The sequence below is a fragment of the Falco biarmicus genome, chromosome 1 (assembly GCF_023638135.1).
Source record: "Falco biarmicus isolate bFalBia1 chromosome 1, bFalBia1.pri, whole genome shotgun sequence".
Classification (NCBI taxonomy): domain Eukaryota; kingdom Metazoa; phylum Chordata; class Aves; order Falconiformes; family Falconidae; genus Falco; species Falco biarmicus.
The window spans coordinates 103,793,558-103,814,071 of record NC_079288.1 but is presented as its reverse complement, the minus strand read 5'-3'; the positions used below and the strand labels follow the sequence as shown (position 1 = coordinate 103,814,071).

The window sequence follows — 20,514 nt, the reverse complement described above, 5'->3', positions numbered from 1 at the left end:
CATACACAAAAAGACAGCCAACAGTGGACTTCTCCAGCAGCATTATTTTTCATTACTCTTTCACATTAACTAAGGGATAAGGAAATCGTTGGCTTTTTTTCCTTCTATTACAATACCACGATACCAGAACTGAAATGCTTGCAAGCACTTCAGCAACTTTTGATTTTTTCAAAGCTCCACCACACATGGTGTATCTATTTTGTGCCTTGTTTGGCTGGGGTTTACTTCATAAACAAATGGAAAAGCACCACTGTTTCTAATTTGACTGCTGTAATCTCCATAAAATTTAATACAAAGTGCCACTTCATGTCCAAATATGGAACAGACAAATTATGAACTGCAATAAAAGCAAGAAATAAAAATTAAAATACTTCTTAATAATTTCTGAATTTAGGTATCTGTGCCCTGTCCTGGGGGAAGTTATCATACAGAAAGATGCAGCAGGTGCAAGATTTTAGCAGAGCAATGCCGAGTGAGCATCAGAGTTCCTGACCTTGAGAGACACCACCACCACCGAAGTACCAGTGATACACCTTATTAGCCAAGTTGTTCAATTCACGGTCTTTTGTGTCTCAGTAACTGCTTTGCCTATCTCATCAGCCCGCTCTCCCCACCATAATTTTTTAATTCACTGCCCTCACCAGTGCAAAATTCTCACCTGCATCTCCAGAAAGTTTTTTTATCAAGTAACTATGGATTTGAATTGTCAAAGCTGCACAGCTTGAACTGAACCATTCCTGTTGCAAACCAAGAATTCAGGCGACCTCCAAAACTCAATCAATCCACTACTTTCTCCTGCCTCTGACCACAGCCTGTCGGTAATGTAGGATTAGTGACACCCCAAGGACACAGTGATACTTCTCCAGACTTCAATTTGCCTGTGAGTGTTCATGTCACAGCACATACCTTGGGAGCAATCTTAATGTGGAACAGGATGTTCTGGAAGTGGTGCCCATCATTCACTTGCAAAAGAACTGCATCATCCTGGGTGTCGGAGCCATCATGAGCGTAACGCAGCAGTCCACCAGCAAGGTCATCCAGGTGGAACATGTGGACGGCAGAAGCTGAGTCCCCAGGAGGTCTAATCAGCTGCCCATGACGTGGAGGCTCTAAAACCATCAGCACAACGTCCTGAGGATTGTCACTGTCTCTCACACCAAGCAACCGTTCTGTTATAGTTCCAATTTCCCCTCTGCCGACAAGGAGAGCCTCATTTCTGAACACATATGGGGCCTGAAACATAAAAGCAGCTCTTGGGTGTTTGCTAAACCTTAGCAACTTGATCACGATCAAAGTATGGAATGAAGATCATGGGGTTAAGGAAATTAGCTCACTTCATCCCTGGAAACCTATTTCTAAGCAGCAGAGAATCACTCTCCACACTTTCCCTCCCAGTGGGCAGATCTAAGACTATCTAGCAATTTAGACTGATTTAGTTTATTAAAAGAAGATTCTTACACCACAGCAAGCCTTAGGAAAGGAAAAAAACTTAGGACACGTATATAGAAAGCAATTTAGTTATCAGCTAGAGCCTGTATTCCCTTTGCTGCCTGCACGGCTGAGACAAGGGACACAGCTTTGCCTTATTACCATCCATGGAAATTCAAATGGAAACGCGGACCCCAACTATTTTGGAAGGTTTACACATTGCACACACATCTGCAGGGCCAACGGGAATGTAGGCACCTCAGATGCCTGTGAACAATCAGTTCAGGGTGGGTCGGGATGGAGACGCCCCACGTTGTCCCTGTGTATAACCCACAGCTTCGGTGACACATCTTGCAGAGCACTGATGCTTGAGAGGAAGACCCCACACAGCGCCCAGGCGACCTGTTAAAACGAGTTGCAGAGAGGGGAAAAAAGGAAGCAAGGAAAAATGCCAGGAGATGGAGAATAACCTACACAGGAGACTCATAGCAGTAAGCCACGCTGAGAGGCAGAAGCTTGAATTAATGCTTCTAAGTAGAAATAAGTCAATCAACTAACAGTGAAGGATGTTCTGCTCATCTCAAACTGATAAAGTCCATCTCAAAGACAGCAAAACTGGGTGTCGTCAGCATCATTATTTCTTTATTTTCAAAGACTCCACACAGCTTTACTCAGCTCAGAATGAAGATCAGCTAGAGTCCACATTTCTGTTGGTTTACATTAGTTCTCTAGTTCTTCATCCTCAAGAAAGTTTAAATCTGCAGTCTCTACTGATCCCAGTAAACATCATTTGCCATTGCTAATACCTTGCCTCAGGAGGGAGGTGATCCTGCAGGGACAAAGTCAAAGCCCTGGGAACATTCATCAGGGAGCTAACTGCTGCCATCTCACCCGTGTACAACTTATCAGGGTTATTAAGGATCAGCAGGCAAAATTCCTGTTATTAAACCTCACTCATGTATTCTGGGGCAGTGACTGCAGCTCTTATTTAGGTGAACATCCTACTGAGGTAAACAAGAGATTAGACTGAGCAAAGATTTCAGCACCAGCCAGAATCAATATACACACAACAGGATCACAATCCACAGTTTGTCTTACGCTGAAGGACAAACTAGAACACTTCTAATTTCCAGAAGTTACAGAATGACTAATATGGAATATAATGATTAAAAGCGACAAAAGTGCAATTAAAAAAAAAAAAAAAGTAATTCCTAACTCTGAAGCTACCACCTCTCTAGGATCCCAATCCAGAAAAAAAGCAAGCAGCGCAAAGTCTCAAGAGTGTCAGAGAACCACAGAAATTATGCACCTTAGTTGTTTCCTATAAGGAACACTACATACATTAAACTGGAGACCCCTCCCAGGCCCCCAGCAAGGTATGCAGTGAGCAAGTCAGTAGCTCACCATGTTTTTGAGCTGCTGGCTACATTCCTACTGCACTCAGAGTGCAGCACAGAACAGCACAAGCACCTTTTCAGACACAAACCCATCCACTACTGCAATGATTGAAAGAAATGCAATTCTTAAATGACTCGTTGTGAGGATGGACACTGAGTCAGGTTTGTAGGCAGGAAGGATTCAGCACTAAAAGAGTAAGGATTATCACCAGATTTCCAGTTACAGTTTTATCAAGCTATTTAATGCCCCTCTGAGAACGTATACAGGCATTAAGTGTAGCAGACTCTCATTTGCCGCTTCAAGTCTCTTTATTCTGCTAGCATATGCCAAGTAGCCACAACAAGCTCCGTTCAAGCAAAGCTATCTGACTGAGCTTTCAACTAGACAGTTTGACTATGGAAAAAGTTCAGTGCAAGCTGCAAAGCCTCCCTGGAAACATGGACCCTGTTAAAGTGAGTCCACGGTGAGGTGGCTACCAGCATGACCAGCAGCAACTGGGAAGCTGGGCTGGGCAGCTTCAGCACACCCACTGTGCTGGCAGCTCCATCAGAGGAACACCTGTAGCTGGAGGGGTAACCAAAGCCTGTCTGGAGGGATGTGATGATATGACCTGCTGACAGGCTGACATGACACATACAGCTAGGCTGAGCTTGGACAACTCGCCCTTTCTGTAAGGCTGTGCCCTCTCCCTTAATGCATATCTTGCACATCTCTTCACACCTTGCCTATGAGAGAGCCTACCCTTATGAAAACAGGTCACAAACGTACTGCCTGATACCATCTCTTGGGTGAGCCCCTCCCCAATATCATGCTACAGGCTTTAAACAACAATAATATGAGAGACATGGAGGCTTCACAGCACCATCAACCTGCCTAAAAGTGTTGAGCAGTTTAAGAGACACACTTTAAATAGCTCAAGCTGATTTAATTCCCAACTGTCCTAGAACAGAGCATCTAAGTAAACGCCCTTGACTGCCAAGGCATCCCTACCATAGGGATCAATCACCATTCAAGTGCCCCGCAGTAAGAGACTGAGCTAGACCATCCGCAGATCCAAAGGACAATTGGAACAGCAGGGACTCCTTAGCCCTCAGTGATAATTGTCCTCTGACTGCACAGCTACAGTTCCCCACACAAGCAAAACGACATGGGCCAGCTTCTCCAGTCACTTACCTCAAGTCCAGCTCTTCCAAATGACTTTTTACTAAGTGAGAGTTGAGTCTAATTCGCCTGACCTGAACTCCAGCTCTAGTTCTGCCCAGCTCCTTTGTTATCACTGCAAGAAACCAGGGCTCCAAATGGTACCAAATTTGTGGTTCTTTCCCAGCTTTCTTACATTACCTGTGTTGAAAATGCTTGAATGTTGACCACCTCAGGATGGGAGAAGAACTGTTGATCGCTGACCTTCAAGGAAAACTGTCCTTTCCTAAACAAGTCCCCAACAAGCCAGAATACAGGATAATATAAATTAATGAAGTGCTCTTGCAGGACTCAATAATGATAAAAATATATATTCAGTAAAAATGACTAGCTTAGTGACAGAAGCTTTAGCTCAAGATTTTTCAATTACGTTTTTATGGTATTTTTTTCTGAAGATTCACAACAGTCACAACATGTAATAAAATACCTATAACTGTGTAATAATATACCCTCATTTCCCTTTCACTAATGTTACCCACATAGGATGGAATCTCCAAGACAAAGTACCAATTCTAAATGTCAGCTCTTTGTGGCTGAAGAAAAATGTCACTTATTGGCTTCGGAACAGAAGCTCCCACTTTACAGTATTATTGCTTCCTATTTATTTTTCGATAATGCCACCCAATAACCTTGAACGTAACGTAGCTATGCTTCTCAAGACAAGATCCAGACATTTCATTGTGACTACCGGGCAGATAAAAAAAAATAAAAAATAAAGCATGCTACAGAAACACGTGCCTTAAGTCAAGTAAACATGAGCTAACCCTTGGCATCAGGACACCCTGAGACTCTTCTTGAAAACAACGTATCAAAGAACACCCTAATATATACAGGCAGAAAGATGAACAATTCCACTGGTATCAGTCTAGTTCCCAAGGCTTTATGGTGATGTAAATCAAGTGTGAAATTTGGCAGGATTATGCCTGGCAGCAGAAAAAACCTGCTTCCTTGCAACACGCTTGCAGTGTGAATGTTGCCAGCTACTAATCACCGCTAATTATCCCAGGACACTAACAGAGCTCACATTGCAGGCAAAGCAGTAATGGCTGAATGCAGATTATGCTGCAGAGCAGAGTGGTGACATCATTTGAGCATCTTCCTGACAGTATCGAGAAACTGTTGTAAGAAACAGATAATACGCCAGTTTTAAACCCATGGCAGAGTATCCTAAAGATGAGACATGCTCCTGCACCCCCAAAGCACAACAGTTTTGCTAGCCGGATCACAGTGACCTCTTAGACCATAACAGAGAAGTTTTGCACCATCATTTATACTATGGTACTGTGTAAGTGCGTTAGTAATTTCTTTAACAGCAGTAAGAAATGTGCTTCACTGTAAGGAGGTTTCCAAGGAACAAGGAAATACCTGCTCTCAAGATAAGTTTTTTTTTTTTAAGGCAAGAACTCTGAGAAAAGTGTCAACAGAGTCACCTGGATTTCTCTTTGCTGTGCACAAAGTGGACTCTCTTCTCCTTCAAATCCTTGCAGCTGAAGCGGTCACCTTCGCTCAGCTGCACCCCTTCCCCCTTCCCCAGCATCACCAGCCTGCCGTTGGAGGGAGGGCTGTCGATATGGAACAAGAGCCGTCCTGTGTCACCATCCAGATCACACACCCTCAGTAAGGAGAGGTCTAAGGGCTTCATGCCACCGATTCCTACTGTGAGGGTACTGTTCACATGGAAGCTTGGTGGATGCTTGCTGGCTAAAAAGAAAGAAGGGAAAAGTGAATGAATTACAGCCATGGGCTTTGTGAGCTTCCTGCCTGTCACTACCATGTTTTGGATAACAGACCAGATCCTCATAACGCCCTGTTCATTCCTGACCTAGGTGGGCAACCACTACCTCAAGAAGAACTGCAATCCATCTCAATCCCCGCTATGATTTTGAGAGGCTTCGGCAAGTCACTTCCCATCTTGAGTTCCCCATAATAGAACTCAAAGCCAACATACATTGGCCTGCCCTGCAGATGGACTAGTAAAGCTTCATTTAGAACAAAACATAATTACTACAGTTGATTTAGTGAGGGATTTCCCCCAAGATATTTTTAAATTTGGTTTACATTGATGATAAATGACACTGTGATTGGAAAAATGTGCCTCCACACCTAAGTAGGTAACATCACTTAGAAAACCACTTACATGCTTTTTAAAAAAATTTTATAATAAATAAATAAATAAAAAATATTTTTTATTTATTTAAAATTTAAATTTTAATTTACACATACATTTTTTTATGAAACAAAAAAGGTGGTGAAAAATAGCCACCAACTTTCAGCAGTCAACACGAAACTGCACCAAACTGAATTCCAAAAGTGCCACTGAATGAACACTACCTCTGGCCTTAAAATCTGCTGGAAGCCTGCCAGCTTGGGTGCTTTATTGTGAGAGACACTCACCTTCTTCACACTCTCTGGTCCACATATTGCCATAGAAACCTTGGCCACAGGCAGAAACGCAAATCTTATTCTTCAGAAACATGGTGCTGTCACAGAGGTGGCACAGGCTGTCACTGTCACACTCCAAGCATCCAGGAGGACAAGCTGAATTGGATGGAAAGTACAACCTCACTGAGACACTGCAAAACCAATGCAGCCACTGGTGCGCAGAGCTGTCCCCGGGGGTCAGAACAGCAACACCACTCCTCTTTGTGTCCTACCCACCTGACGACAATTATCAAAAAGTTGAGATAAAAGAGTTGTTAAGAAGTTCCTTCCTCATTTGACTGCTGTTTCCATTGGCTACAGAGAACCTGAGATGATCTTCCAAATGGAAGAAACATTTATTTAAGTACCTGTTACACCCATTTGAAAAAAATACACTCCAAATACACATTGAAGTTCTACATGTTAACCCACAAATACACAGACTCACAGAATGGTTGGGGTTGGAAGGGACCTCTGGAGATCATCTAGCCCAACGCCCTGCTAAAGCAGGTTCTCCTCTAGAGCAGGCTGCACAGAATCCACGTCCAGGTGGGTTTTGAATGTCTCCAGAGGAGACCCCGCAGCCTCTCTGGGCAGCCTGTCCCAGTGCTCTGTCACACTCACAGTAAAGAAGTTTTTCCTCACATTCAGCTGGAGCTCCCTGTGCTGCAGTTTGTGCCCCTTGTCCTGTTGCTGGGCATCACTGAAAAGAGCCTGGCCCCATCCTCCTGACACTCGCCCTTAAGATATTTGTAGACATTGATAAGATCCCTGCTCAGTCACCTCCAGGCTAAACAGGCTCAACTATCTCAGCCTTTTCTCATAAAGGAGATGTTCCATACAACGGAAACCTTTCCAAAAATGTGATTCTAATACCTGTTTTTTTTATATACAGTGTGTACACCCATACACACACACCAGCAGCCATCTACGCTGAATCTCGTTCCTTCTGAATTAGGCACATCTAAATGCAGATATAGCCTGTTATCTAATTCTCAGGTAACTGCATCACCTCAATAGCCAGTTTAACACAGCATCTAGGCAATACCTGTTCACCTCAGCAGAGAAAAAGCAGTGTATAGAGCACAGGCTACAACCCTGGTCCCTCTCCACCACACCATGCTCACTTTGCTTACCTGCGCACTTTCGCTGTGCATCGTCTGCATAATATCGCTTCCCACATTTATGAACACAATGAGTGTCCAGGAGGAAAAACGGGGTTTCACAAAGGCTGCACTCGTCTGGCTGGCGACACTGAAGGCAATGTTGCTCACACCCTGAAAGTCATATGTAAAGAGTTCAGCTCAGCACCGCATTCACCTGCTTCCTGCACTGTGTTGTAACACCCCACGAGAAGGAGGGCAGCGAGAGATCTGAAGCTAGAGCGTGCCTTCTAAATGCAAGAAGACGTACACAAATTGGAAACAACAGGGAAACGTGTTGGCAGCAGTGATTAGAAGTAACGCTCAAGAAGAACTCACTCTGGCATGTGTCTGAATCCTTGTAGAAAGCTGCAGGGCACTGTTCCACACAAGCTCCTTCATGGAGAACGTAGCCTTCCATACACTGCAGGCAGTCAGTCCTCTGGGGACCTTTACAAGCGTTACAGCTCCAGTCACACTCTGGAAGAAAAAAGTCAATGCAGGGCAGCCCTTTCTGGGCTTTTCTTGGGGTCTGCAAGCTATCAAGCTATGAAAATATAAGTCCTGGTAGAAAAGTGCACAGTAAAAACTGTTAAAAAGATACAAAGAAAAAAGAAAGCATGATTTGTATTAAGTGACTTACTACAACTCAAGATGGTTGGGTGGCTTTTTTTCCCCTTCTTGGACTTAACATGCTCTAATTATGTCAATTTGAGCAAGCTTGGCTCTCGTTCAGCATTCAGACCTGCTAACGCTAGCAGTTTTGCTGCCCATAAAGTCTTTTACCCGGTAAGTAGCAGCGCTCCTTTTTTGCCAACACCGAGTTTGTTGCTCATTAGCAGCAATTATCCACCCCACTTCATCCATCTCATGCCTTCAAATTGCTTTGACCAAAAGAAAATTAAATTGTTGTTCCTCACAGTCCAAATGCCCCTCTGGCAAGTTCACTGGCCAGAAACACGCCGGGATCAGATCTGCCTTCACTTGCCCTTATGCTATCTCCCCTCTAGAGTCCCAACCACGCACAGGTGCCCAAGGAATACTCAGGCTACTGACACTACTGTTTGTTTCTTGGTGGCACTTAGACAGTCTGGATCAGCAATTAATGACAGGCACACTTGGCTGATGAGACAGAAAACATGGGCAAGAGCGAGAGGGGAAACATGGACCCATTGAGGTGATCTGAACTACTCCAGTCCATGCAGCACGTCCAAGACAAAGCCAGGACAAGAGTCCTGCCTCATTCCAGCACCCTAAAAAGCAGAGTGTCACCTCTCCGAAGCAGCGCAACGTTAAGGAGACAGATGCTACTCAGGTAAGCTAGGTTCAAATGCTGAGGGAGCCAGCTGAACAAGCCATTTCTATTATATCCTGGTCTTAGTGGTGCTAGCCACAATAAAACCATGTTATTCTCACTTCTTTCCATTATGGAACACTGTCCTTGGGAATTCTGGAAATCTTTCAAGTCATGTGTCTTTTAAATCATTCCAAACTGTTGTTTCTGCCGTCACCCAGTGATGCAGTATTTAATAAGACAGGGAGAAGCTGGTAAGTACACAAGGCCCTCTCAGCACTCTAGCAAAGACTTAGCCTGGTAAGCCGACTCGTTATTCAGCTGACCCATGACTAAATGAATTGCTGGACCTGACCCTTGAAGTTTGCTGGCTCACTTACTAAATCATTTACAAGGGAAGGATTTGCCATAATCTTGTTTTACTGAAAGGCTGAAGTATGTGACAGCAGACTGCCAAAAAAAGGGAAAAAACTGTAAAAACCTTACAAGTAATCTGTCACTGAACAACTCCCCCTCCCCATACATGCTTTTTAAAGCAGGCCACCTGCACAGATCATTCTGCAATGTAACGGATTATTAGACAAGGCAATTGCAATTTTTTTTTTTTTTTTTTCCTTTAAACCAGCAATGTATTTTTCACCTCTGCAAGTCTTGCTGGAAAAATCCAGATAATACTGCTGAGCACAGCTCTCATACTGGCATTCTCCAAACAACAGGACCTTAGCTGGATCTCTGCAAGACGTACAGCCGGCTGCTGATTCACAGCTCAGGCACTGGCTGTTGCAAGCTGTGGAAACACAAAGACAAAGAAAATAACTGTAATTACTGATGCACCAGCCAACTGTACAAATAAAAACGGTATTATCCCATAGCCTTGCTACTCCTCTTCGAGAGACACCTGTGGTGACTTCAGAGGTTTTGCGTCTTCTGTTTCTTTTCACAGGAAAGGCTGGAAAAAGGCTGGAAAAAGCCTCCTTCCATTTGGAATAGACTGTTATGTCTCCTCACGCTGCTTCTTACTTTCCTCTGGACAAGTTGGGGTAAAACACTGACCTTGAATTCAAATCCCTGCGTAAGAGCTTTCCCTGTCTGTTTTTCTTGTCTTTAAGCAACCTGTCTTTCATATTATTCCAGACTCAACTCATAAATGCACAGATTTGGAGACCATAGCAGACTGCTGCAATCCAGCAACCCTTGCTGGGACCAAAGGCCCCTTTAATTTCACTTAATGCTTCCACCTTTTTATTTGCACACAATGTAAAATCTTAGAGCTGTAGGGAGCAAATAAAGATGCCAGGAAAAAATAATTCAGGAATTTACTGAATCTAGGATCAAAGTCCAGAGGCTCAAAATATTTCAACTCACCTCTTTGATGTCCAGGCTCTGAACTTCTTAGGAGGCTGTACTAACAACCAAGTGTACTCCATGCTGATGTCAGAGCTCTTAGATAATTTACAGCAAAAGATTTAATACCAATGTGCTATGAAAGACCAAAAAATATTTCCTAGTCCTTTGCCTATGCACTGAAAAGCTCGCCCTGATCCTGGTGAGATGAATCGTTACAAAAATACTATGCAGAAAACTTGTGGAGGTTCACATGTCTGCTTTATACAAAGTGTAACTACCCTGCTAGCAGGTACAATGATGGTGTAAGCAAAAGGGACTGCTAAATTCCCGGCCAACTACCCGAGTGTCACTAAATCCATATAGAGTCAGAATCTTTACCTAAGATCAATTCTTATCAATACGTATGATAAATCAGAAAAAAAAAGCTCTGCAAACACAGCCCCAAATGTTTAAATGACATAATAAAGCATAGCTGGCCATTTTTTAATGGAAAAAAGCAAAGAAAACCTGTCATAGGATTTAGTGCAACCACAGTTCACATGCTAAATACCAACATGTTGCTGATATCCCAAATGTGAAATGCTAATTTAGTGATAGGCTAACTATGGAAATCCAGTTCAATTTGCTTTTAATTCAAGGCAGAGTTTTATAACCACAAGAACTCAAACCACTGAAGTAAATTCGAAAATACCCTCACTACTCTCATTGAAGCAACAGCCCCGTGCCCTTCAAAATGCTTACTTGTTTAAGCTCACCTAAAAATAGTCACAGAAATTCCATATTTTATTGAGGTACAAATGATTTCTAACAAAATGTTTATCTAAAGAATCTAGCAGCTGTTTTTAGGTGCTCTGGTGCCAGCCTGATTTCACTTCATCTAAGAACACTACATGGAAAAATTACTATTTGCAAGTGCTACAAAAAGCCAGCTATTAACAGTATGGTGAAACACTCCACATGAGGTCTAAATCTATAGAAACTAGGTTACCCACGGAGGCACACCAGAATAGTAAGCAAAAATGGTATTTGAAAGCAATCCTGTCTGCTTGTTTTATCAGCATGACTCCATATCTGCATTTTTAAACCCATGAAGAACTTGTTAAGCTTTGCATTGTTCCTCGGCCAGTATTTCACTGAGTTTAAAAATATCACTGAGAGTCCATACATGCACTCAGCATCTCTCAGAACTTCATTCCAAACCAGAGTTCCTCAAAAGTGCAACGTGACTAAAATAAATGTTGAAGAGAGCCCAAATTTTCTCAGCCTAACAGCCAACCTCCGTTTAAACAATATTCATTACCTGTAAGCGGTAGTTTTCCAGCAGCCGGGGACAGTTTAAATCTACACAGCTTATCAGCAGTACTTCACTTGAAAAGGCACAAGTGACACTTGGAATGACAAAAATCCAATGCACCAAACACACTTTGCCTTGAGCCTCCTGCCACAAGGATTACATACACTTCTTAAAAAGCCATTTGCAATAAGGAGATTAGAGTAGTTGAATTTGCTTGCAAAAATCTATTTGCGTTTGAGCCACTGAACCAAATTCCGAAAGGGTACAGATCTCAGGAACATTCCACTTCTACCATCATGTCCCGAGGGAAGAGCTATCAATAAGCAAGTTTTCATTAGAAAAGGGCATTTTAATTAGGAAGGTATGTGTAGTTAGCAGTAAGAGAATCCATATTGCAGGACAGAAGAGTGAATACCTTGTAGAGCTTTTAGGAAACTAGCCATGAATCCCATGATTCCTTTTTTTTAATTGATCATTTTTACTACTTTCCTTTATTCATTATTATTGAATAGCCTTTTTTTCTGTCAATGGAAGAATGGTACCTATTTCCTTGAACTTATGCAAGGTGTCTCCAGTTCTGCGACTAAGATGGAAATAATAGTTTCAGGAGAACCATACATTCAACAAAAGGCCGGTAAAGATGACAACCATATCAGTTTCCTCCTATAGGACCTCATCAGTAAAGAAATTGGGTCTAGATAGGATGATAATACCTAATCTCAGTGCAATGCAAGAGTGACTTTATCATAAATCAGGATAATTTAAATCAGGGTAATACAGGACTTAACAAATCTCAGCGTTCAGGTTCACAGCAACCAAATCACTTGAGCACTCATTAAGTTTTAGGTGAGTGTATTAGAGCAGATCAATTCAAGCAGCTTTTTTTCATACTTTTAATGTCTCTGGGCCATAGCATTTTGCATTTTGGAACATCAAGCCCAATAATTACGTGAGGAATAACCCAACTGATGTCACAGCCAGAGTGAACACAGAACAACAAAGGAAAAGAGATTCACAAGGTGTAGCAGGAGTAGGATAAAACATTACTGGACTTAACACCAGATCAACTGCATCAGATCATTAGAAGGTAAAAATACCACAGCCCAAGCCAGCTGGGGCTGTGCCTACCATGCTGTATCTTGTTTCTACCGAGGTTTCACATGTGGGAAAATGTAACGTAAACACTACAGCCTTAATACGGCTTCTATGGCAGGTACTGGCAGGCAGTGCAGTGGGGAGAGGGTTTGCCTTAGTAAGAATTGATTAAAGCTGGTCTAAACTTGTCAAGTTTTCACAAAGCCCAGAATCCACCAGTAGTTTCAGCCATTTCTCTGTGTACCACCTAGACAACTTAAGAAGGAAGACTACATTAACTCTCCTGCAGATTTTTACTATGGGGCCCAAAGCCTCTTGTCTTTGAAGTCGGCAACAAAAATGCAACTGTGTTCAGGCTTAAACCATGCTGTAGGCTCTGTCTCTAAGGTGGCTAATCACCTCTGTCAACTCACATTGATTTTTTAGGCACTTGAAATCTTTCTCTTCCTGGCAAGAGCAACAGTAAGCAAAGGAACAAGAAAAGACATGTCGGTGAATACATTGGGGAAAGCAGAGATGGCTTGGAGAGAGACACTCACGTCTGCAGGTCTGCCTGTCATCCCTGTAGTATCCTGGAGAGCAGACGGGCACACACATGCTGGTGTGGGAGAGAACCAGGCTGGTGTTGCAGGAAGAGCAGGAAAAAGCATCCCCGCCGGTGCAGGTTTTACACGAGGGGTGGCACCCTGCAGGGACAGCAAGAACAAGTGTTTCTGTTCAAGCAAAAGCAGATCTTCAAGCAAGTTTCACAAGAGTCAGCAGAAGCACCCTCAGAGACTGAGCATGGTGATATCAAGTACCAAAAGTTCCTACTAAGCCTAAGTCCTTACTGGTGTGCAGCACTCAGGAGCAGAAACACAAGCAACCCACCCTTGACAGATAAATGGCTTTATTTATGCTCTGTGCACCACACACGCTAGCTCGCTCCTCTCCGCTCCTCTCTCTCTTTTTACCCATCCCTCTTCTCTTCAACCTTCCCTTCTCCTTAAGGATAATCCTACAGGATCCAGCCAAGACCTGTCTATTAGAAAAGAGTAAAAAAAGGGCAAGAATGTCTCAGTCCCTCTCATGCTCTTGCTCAACTAGTTTCAGGTCAGATCTTCCTGAGCCTGACATGCTTTGTCTATTTAGGAACCATCTAGTGCTTTTCTGACAGCTCCACATCTCCCTGAAGATTTACATCCATCCCTTTGGCAGGAGTTGCACAGCTGCTACCTATTCCAAGAAGCAACGCTGACAGAGAACAGTCAATCTCTACACACCCCCTCTCTGTTTCACTCATGACTTTGTCATATTTCCTCCCTCCTAAGGTCTCCTGTTTTTCAGGCTGAAGCACTGCAGTTTACTCAGTTGCTCACTGTACAAAAGCCCTTAATTCCCCACATTCTTCTGCCCTTCCCTTTTAGATGGCAGAATGACTCACAGCACGCAGCTCCTTTAGACAGCAGCAGAACAAATTCTTCTGTTCCTCTTTCCTTTTGTACTAGTGCCTAACATTTGATGGGCTTTTTCAGCATTGCTGAACACTGGGATGCCACTTTCACAGACTGACTGATCATTCCTTCAAGCGCACAGCAAGGATGCCATCGTTCTGTACGGGAGGTTGGAACCGTGTATCCCTGTATCTGCCTACACCAAACTTCCACCCCTTGCTTTACTGCCCAGACTCTCAGTCTTACAAGATCCTTCTGCAATTCTTCATAGCCAGCGATCCCACTGACTGCCTCGAGGAAGGAAGCACATCACTGTCTTTTTCTTCCCCTGCATTTTTTAAGAGATATTTTTATGCCACTGTGCTCCTTTTCTTTCCCTGCTGCCTTTCCAGCCCTTTGTCTCTCACTTCTTGGGCTTCTTAGTCTGACTGAAGAGATTTAAAACACCACAGTGGAGGAGGCCCATGCATCCTATTAATTTCTCCAAAGGGGGTACATACTTATAAAATTATTAGTCTGCTTTATTTCTTGATAGGCCTTTACCTAAAGACTGATGCCATCATTACACCTATCGGCCCACATTAATCATGACTGAAAATGAGCAAAGAAATCAGACAAGTGACTGCATTATGCTGTGCTGGAGATCTTGAAAGCTAGCATAAAATGCAATACGAGCTTTGACACATTTGAATAATGCAAAACTTCTTTTAAATGAAACCTTTATACCAAAGGGAAGAAATAGTATCCCTAGGCTTAAATTTCCAGGAAGGCAAAATATCTCTTCTGGGGGTCTTTCCAATTAAATGACACAGAGTATATTTCATATGTCTCTGAGATTTCATTTGTCAAAAACAGGTATATTAATACACAGATCCCTGAGTGCCTGAGAGAAGCTTTGAAGCATTAACCATCAGTTGTTAAGGCTGGATTAGGAAATGCCACTTCCTACAAAGGGAGCACGTACCTCTTAATGTGCAGACTTCCTTGTCTGGATTTCTTTCTCTTAAAATAAACTGCAGTACCCTCTGCTCAGCATAAGATGCATTGGGCTTTAACATGTCTCTGTCAGCCACGTAACAAGGAAAAGCAACCTACTTCCTTCTAAGAGTCCAAGAAATATAAAGCAGCGCAGACAATGACTGGAACATGAAACCACATCAGCAACAAAAACTGGAAGAGATCCAGGGATAGGTGAAGGCACAGAAGGCCGGAGAATAAAACATGCTATCAGTGCAGCTTCACCCCTGCAGCTGGAGGGCTGCATCCATCATGCCAGCCCAAAAGGCTGAATGAACTGGCTTTTTGTTTTAGAAGCTGCTACGAGTGATTGCCTTTTGGACCGTTACTGCAGCAAGACAATTCTCAATGAGAGACCTCAGCTAGGATGGTGTTCCAGCTCAGGTTGCAAAATGTCCTGAGAAGTTGCTACCAGCAGGTGTTCTGCCTTCTGTGAGCAGAAGTAGCACAGCCCTTCACAGCACATATCCAGAAAACATTTTCAAGTGTCAGCATCCCAGAAGTGTGCTGGTAGCACGCAAATTGAAGACTTGGCAATGGGCACACGGAAAGTCTCTGTTTGAAGTTGTCCTTTGCTGTGCTTAAGAAGCCTACCTCTTCCCAGGAGTGATCTCAGAATATCCACCCTACATATGACAGTGTACTGTCACGCTGTTCTCTGTGCCACCACCTTTGAGAGACGGGATTTACCAGAGAGAAAGACAAAAACTCACCTTCACCTCCCCCTCACAAGCAGACTGCTGTCTGTTACTCATTAGACTTACTAATCGTATTGTAACAGTGGGCTAGGTCCCAGTAGCCTCAGCATGTGCTCGGGACAGCACAGCACCGTCTGCCTCAAAGAACTCCCAGTCTGAAAGCAGACACAGACCGGGGGGAGCAAGGAGAGAGTGCTTCCAGCCAGCTGGCAGAGTTAATAGCCAGGAAGGACCTCTCCAGCTCCCAGGGCAGTGTCCTGCCAGCTAGACAAAGCCTCTCTACTAAATAGGAACCATTTCATGGAACATCTTGCAAGGATCCACGTGGTCCCTCGCAGTTACTTGAGGTACATGTAGGGACTACTCACTTTTGCAGGCACCATTCTCTGCATAGTATCCCACTGGACAGTCAGGGATGCAGTGATCCTGCAGGAGCAGGTGACGGGTGTTCTGGCACTTCAGACAGATGCTGCCGGTGTCCTGCAGGTTGGCCACACACTGATGGCACAGGGGGTGGCAGTCTAAAGGAAGCAAGGAATAACGGACACTGTGATCACAGAAGGATAAAACAGGATGGCTAAGGGCAAACACATTGCTGAGAACTCAAGGAAGACATTGGGGATGTAACTTTCAGAGCCCCTTCTTGCTCTCTGGTGCACAAGGGTTGGGATCACTGCACTTCCAGATGTCTGCACGAGACAGAACCAGAAACTGCCACATTCAATGAGCATTCCCTTCGTCTTGCCCTCATCCCCGTCTTGTGCTCTTGCTCAGCATCCCAACATTTTCACTTTTCCTCAGCAACCACATTCCCTGCATCTCTGCTGCCCCATTCAAGCATCCCCTTTCCCATCCCTCGGGGAGTTTGGGAAGGCTTTGTACAAAGCCAGTTCAAAGCTCTTTGCTTTCCCCAAACCCTTCTCTGATTTTAGGTGCTTCTACCTACAGGTTTACCTTTAGCAAACTGTGCTGGAAGCTGTAGGCGGTCACCTCCCTTTGCTCCCCCCACGGAAAAATGAAGAGCACACCCTGTACAGTTGTATGACCTTCTCCTGTGGTTGTTACCGTTCAGATTTTCCCACACAAACGAGACATCCATACCCTGGAGAGGCCACTGCAGACCTCAAAGCCCAGCCAAGAGCGGCATTTAGAGTTGCATGAGAGTGCCTCAGAACCTTCTCCTTGTTTCATTCCTCCCCAGCAGCACACAAGCTTGTGTCTCCTGACCTCTGCCTGAACTGGGGTGCTTTAAAAGGTTTTACAACAAGCCTTTTGTATGTACAACAGTGCAGTGTAAGGCAACCTGGAAGCCAAATTAATCCCCATTATGGTAATTCAGAAAATTATAAAGGAAATGACGACTGTCTTGAAAGAAATGTAATAATGAGGCTTGATTTGAGTACCTGGCCTCTTGTCAGATTTCTACTGAAGGTTCAACTTTCTGTCTTTTGTCTCTTGTGACAGCATTACTACAGATTGTCAGGCAATCTAATTTTACAAGCTGAAGACAGGCTCACATCGGAGTCCGGGGGAATTCTGTATCCATACCTGTAAGAATGTAGTAGTGACTGGAGTCTAACCCTAACCTTATTTTTCCTATATGTTACAAACAGACGATTCTCACTAAACACCGGTGGAAAAGCACAGATGCAGCTCAGAAATGAATGCAATTCTGACTGCATGCAGGCATTCAAGGTCCTTAAAGCAGCTGCCTCTGCCTCTTGACTTTACAGGATATATCATCTATGTAGTTTCTGCCCCCCACTCTCAACCTTGCAGATGGGAAATGAACAGCCAGAGGGGAGGTAAATGTGTGTGAGAAGAAACACTACGCCTAAGACAGTCACCCTGTAGGATCTCAATCCATCGCTGTCAGGACAGTGGCAAGAAGAGCAAAGCAGCACACAAGGTCATGCTCCCAAACTCAGTGACAAACCTCAAAACCTCCTTAGAGGGGTTATAGCTGACAGAAGTTACTGTGCTGCAGCTTCTGACTGCACAGGAGAAGAACTCAATACCAAAGGCATCCCAAGGGATCGTCCCATAAATCCTCACACCCAAAGATCCCAAACCTGCCCTGGCATCAGAGTGGGAAGACCTGCCATCTATCTGTAGCCTCACTGAAGCCAGAAAAGATCACACACAGCCCATCGAGGAGCAAGGAGTAAGATAGCATCCACAAGGCCCTGAGCACCATATGTAATTTGTATGCACAGGGCTGGAGGTGGGATGAAGAGTTTTACACACTTAATATTCAATAAAATGAACATAAATCAAATTAGTTTCTCATGCTTCCACGTCTACCTGGCAATACGTCAACTCCCATTATTGCTAAAATAATACTGCTCCAGTTTAATTTCTTGCTGGAGTCAGTGCTCTCTAATAAAGAGCTCTGGCTAGATAGAATAAGTAATCAAACTCCCTGTTTGATTAGGTTCCATAAACAGAGCACAAAAATGAGACAGAGAAAACTCAGGGTGTCCTAATAACCAGCATCCACTGTAAATAACTAGACTCTCCCAAACTAACATTTAAAAAGCCAAGTATCTACAAAACTAGGTGCTGTTGTAGTACAGTTTTCTCTTTATAGCCTCTATATGTTTTCTCCTGTGTATTGGAAGAGTTCTTTTTCTCAGCTACTGTTTTAGGATAAATCAGCCCCATCGCTCTTTTGTTCCTTTGCAAGCCTGGAGATCAAAGAGCACACACCACCAAATAAAAACCCAGAACTGAGGCTCATGGTGAATTTGAAGATCATTGGAGAACTAGTGAGAGAGTAACGGAAGAACTGAAGCGCTTTGTTTTGGAAAAGATTATTTAAATTTTTCACAGCTGGCTCCCTTTGAAGCGAGGACTAACAGCAGCAGAGTGCTTCCTTTGTGCTCCTCCATGACACCGCGCAGCTGTGTTTGTTTCCTGCTTCTGCCTTCTCCCTGTCCATCCTCACTCCAGCTCAGCTAGCAGGCAAGTCACTGCCTGCAGGCTTTGGGTTCCCAGAGGCTTCACATCTCATCTCTGTGGCAGGTTCAGTGCAGCACAGTTACTTAATTCTGTTAGATTCCTTCACGGATCCAAGCTGGATGCTTCAGGGCAGCATGTCACCACCTTGCTCATAGTCCCAATGCCTCCCTACTCATCTTTTTGAGACTACTGACTTGCCTCCCACTGTCCAAACAAAACTTTTTCCTGCTACTCTTTCAGCTGGCTTTAATTTCCTCCTTGTCAATTCACCTCGATGCAAAACCGCCCCAAACACCTTACCTGTCAGTGATCTTCCCATAAAGCAACTTGCATTGCAAAGTGTAATATAATTACAGATTTCCATTTCCAGAGTTCCCTTACTTCAACATCCTCTTTAGCTTTCACTTAGCAGGCAAAGAAAACAAAGGAAAGAATGCCCTTCCAATGTGGAAAGTATCTGCTATGTATTGTTCTCTTGCCTGTCAAGACAAAGGTGGCTGCTTGGGGAGACAAAATCATCTCTACAGTGTTTGTGAATGCTCATAAAGGAAACCAGAGGCATTTCTACCTCTCAGTTCCACCATGTGCTAAGTAATCAACCACTTGTATTGCTTAAATATACCTCCTCTCTTAAGGGCTCTTTAGAAAAACATTTCCTGATGCAAGTTTCGTACTATAAGGTAAGGTATGAGGTTTACAATAGAGTACTACTCTAAATCAGTACTTTAGACACCACACAATTTACAGGTGTGTCAGCATGCAAACATTCCGTGGTACCTTACAGTAAATCCAGAAAGAAAATCAGTAGGGTTGATTCAGAAGGACACCTAGCACTGACCAGGATTTTTGGTTTGATTTGGTGGTTGGAAGGGGTTTTTTGCCTCTCCTTTAAAAGATCTGAAAGGGAATTTGTCACACCAACAAGCAGGGTGAACTCTTAGCGAAGTGCAACCACGTTTGCAGGGATCCATCTGCATCTTCTGAAAAGGGTGGGAGCTTTTCTAGGCAGCATGAGGTGGGAAAAACAGCTGGACGGTGCCTGGCACAAATGAGCCCAGACCAAGGTAGGAAATGATCTTGCATCTTCCTCCTCTGGCAGCTCAGCTGTTAATTTCTGTAGGAGGTTGAATGTCAGTGACTAAGCAGAGCTAAGCCCCCAACATTCCTCTTGTTCTGCTCAGTGAAACTCCAGCTCTTTGTGATGATATCAACATCTCTTAAAGAGTATGGCAACAGCTCATTAATTTTACAAGGAGCTGAATGTATTTCTTGTTGTCAGAGTGTCCCTTCTGGAATTTTAAAAGTAAGGCAGAAAGGCTTGTTACAGGCATTCTCCTGAGTGAGCCCTTCTGGTTTATCTTTGAACATTTTTGCAGCTGCACGCAGCCTAAGAAAGCGAGGGCCTGAGCAGCTGAACATGGGGACTGGGAGCTCCCTTCCAAGGAAGCTGCAGCTGGAAGTTAAGATAGGACCTTGGGGGATACTGTACCAGTGGGTGGTTTGAGTTTCATTCATTGCCAGCTGCCCTTGCTCCTAATTCTGATTGGTAGCCCTCTGCATCCTTTTTGGCCCTAGCCAAGCACCCAAGGACGGCTCAGCCTGCAAACTCCTTGCTTCAGCCACCGCACAGTCCCTCTGCTTTTTTCTAATTGCCCTTCCACTGAGTCAGGAAAAGATCAACGAGGAAGCCTCAAGATCAACAAGGAAACCTCAAGACGGGCATATGATTTATTCGAGTCAGAAAAATAAGGGCAGGGTTTTATGAGCAGGACACCAGTTTTAGCAA

At 43.8% G+C, this 20,514-nt stretch overlaps 1 protein-coding gene across 1 annotated transcript in view; it reads right to left on the bottom strand.

Annotated features, from left to right (window-relative positions):
- The window catches only part of FRAS1 (Fraser extracellular matrix complex subunit 1), a 173,663-nt gene that overhangs the window by 52,707 nt on the left and 100,442 nt on the right, over positions 1-20,514 (bottom strand). Inside the window, exons 20-28 of the mRNA XM_056355472.1 lie at positions 16,136-16,288; positions 13,159-13,305; positions 9,524-9,670; positions 7,929-8,069; positions 7,584-7,724; positions 6,421-6,564; positions 5,457-5,727; positions 4,168-4,252; positions 907-1,233 (exon numbers count right to left, since the gene is read on the bottom strand). Coding sequence (XP_056211447.1) covers positions 907-1,233; positions 4,168-4,252; positions 5,457-5,727; positions 6,421-6,564; positions 7,584-7,724; positions 7,929-8,069; positions 9,524-9,670; positions 13,159-13,305; positions 16,136-16,288 — 1,556 coding nt within the window. The remainder of the gene's footprint in view (positions 1-906; positions 1,234-4,167; positions 4,253-5,456; positions 5,728-6,420; positions 6,565-7,583; positions 7,725-7,928; positions 8,070-9,523; positions 9,671-13,158; positions 13,306-16,135; positions 16,289-20,514) is intronic.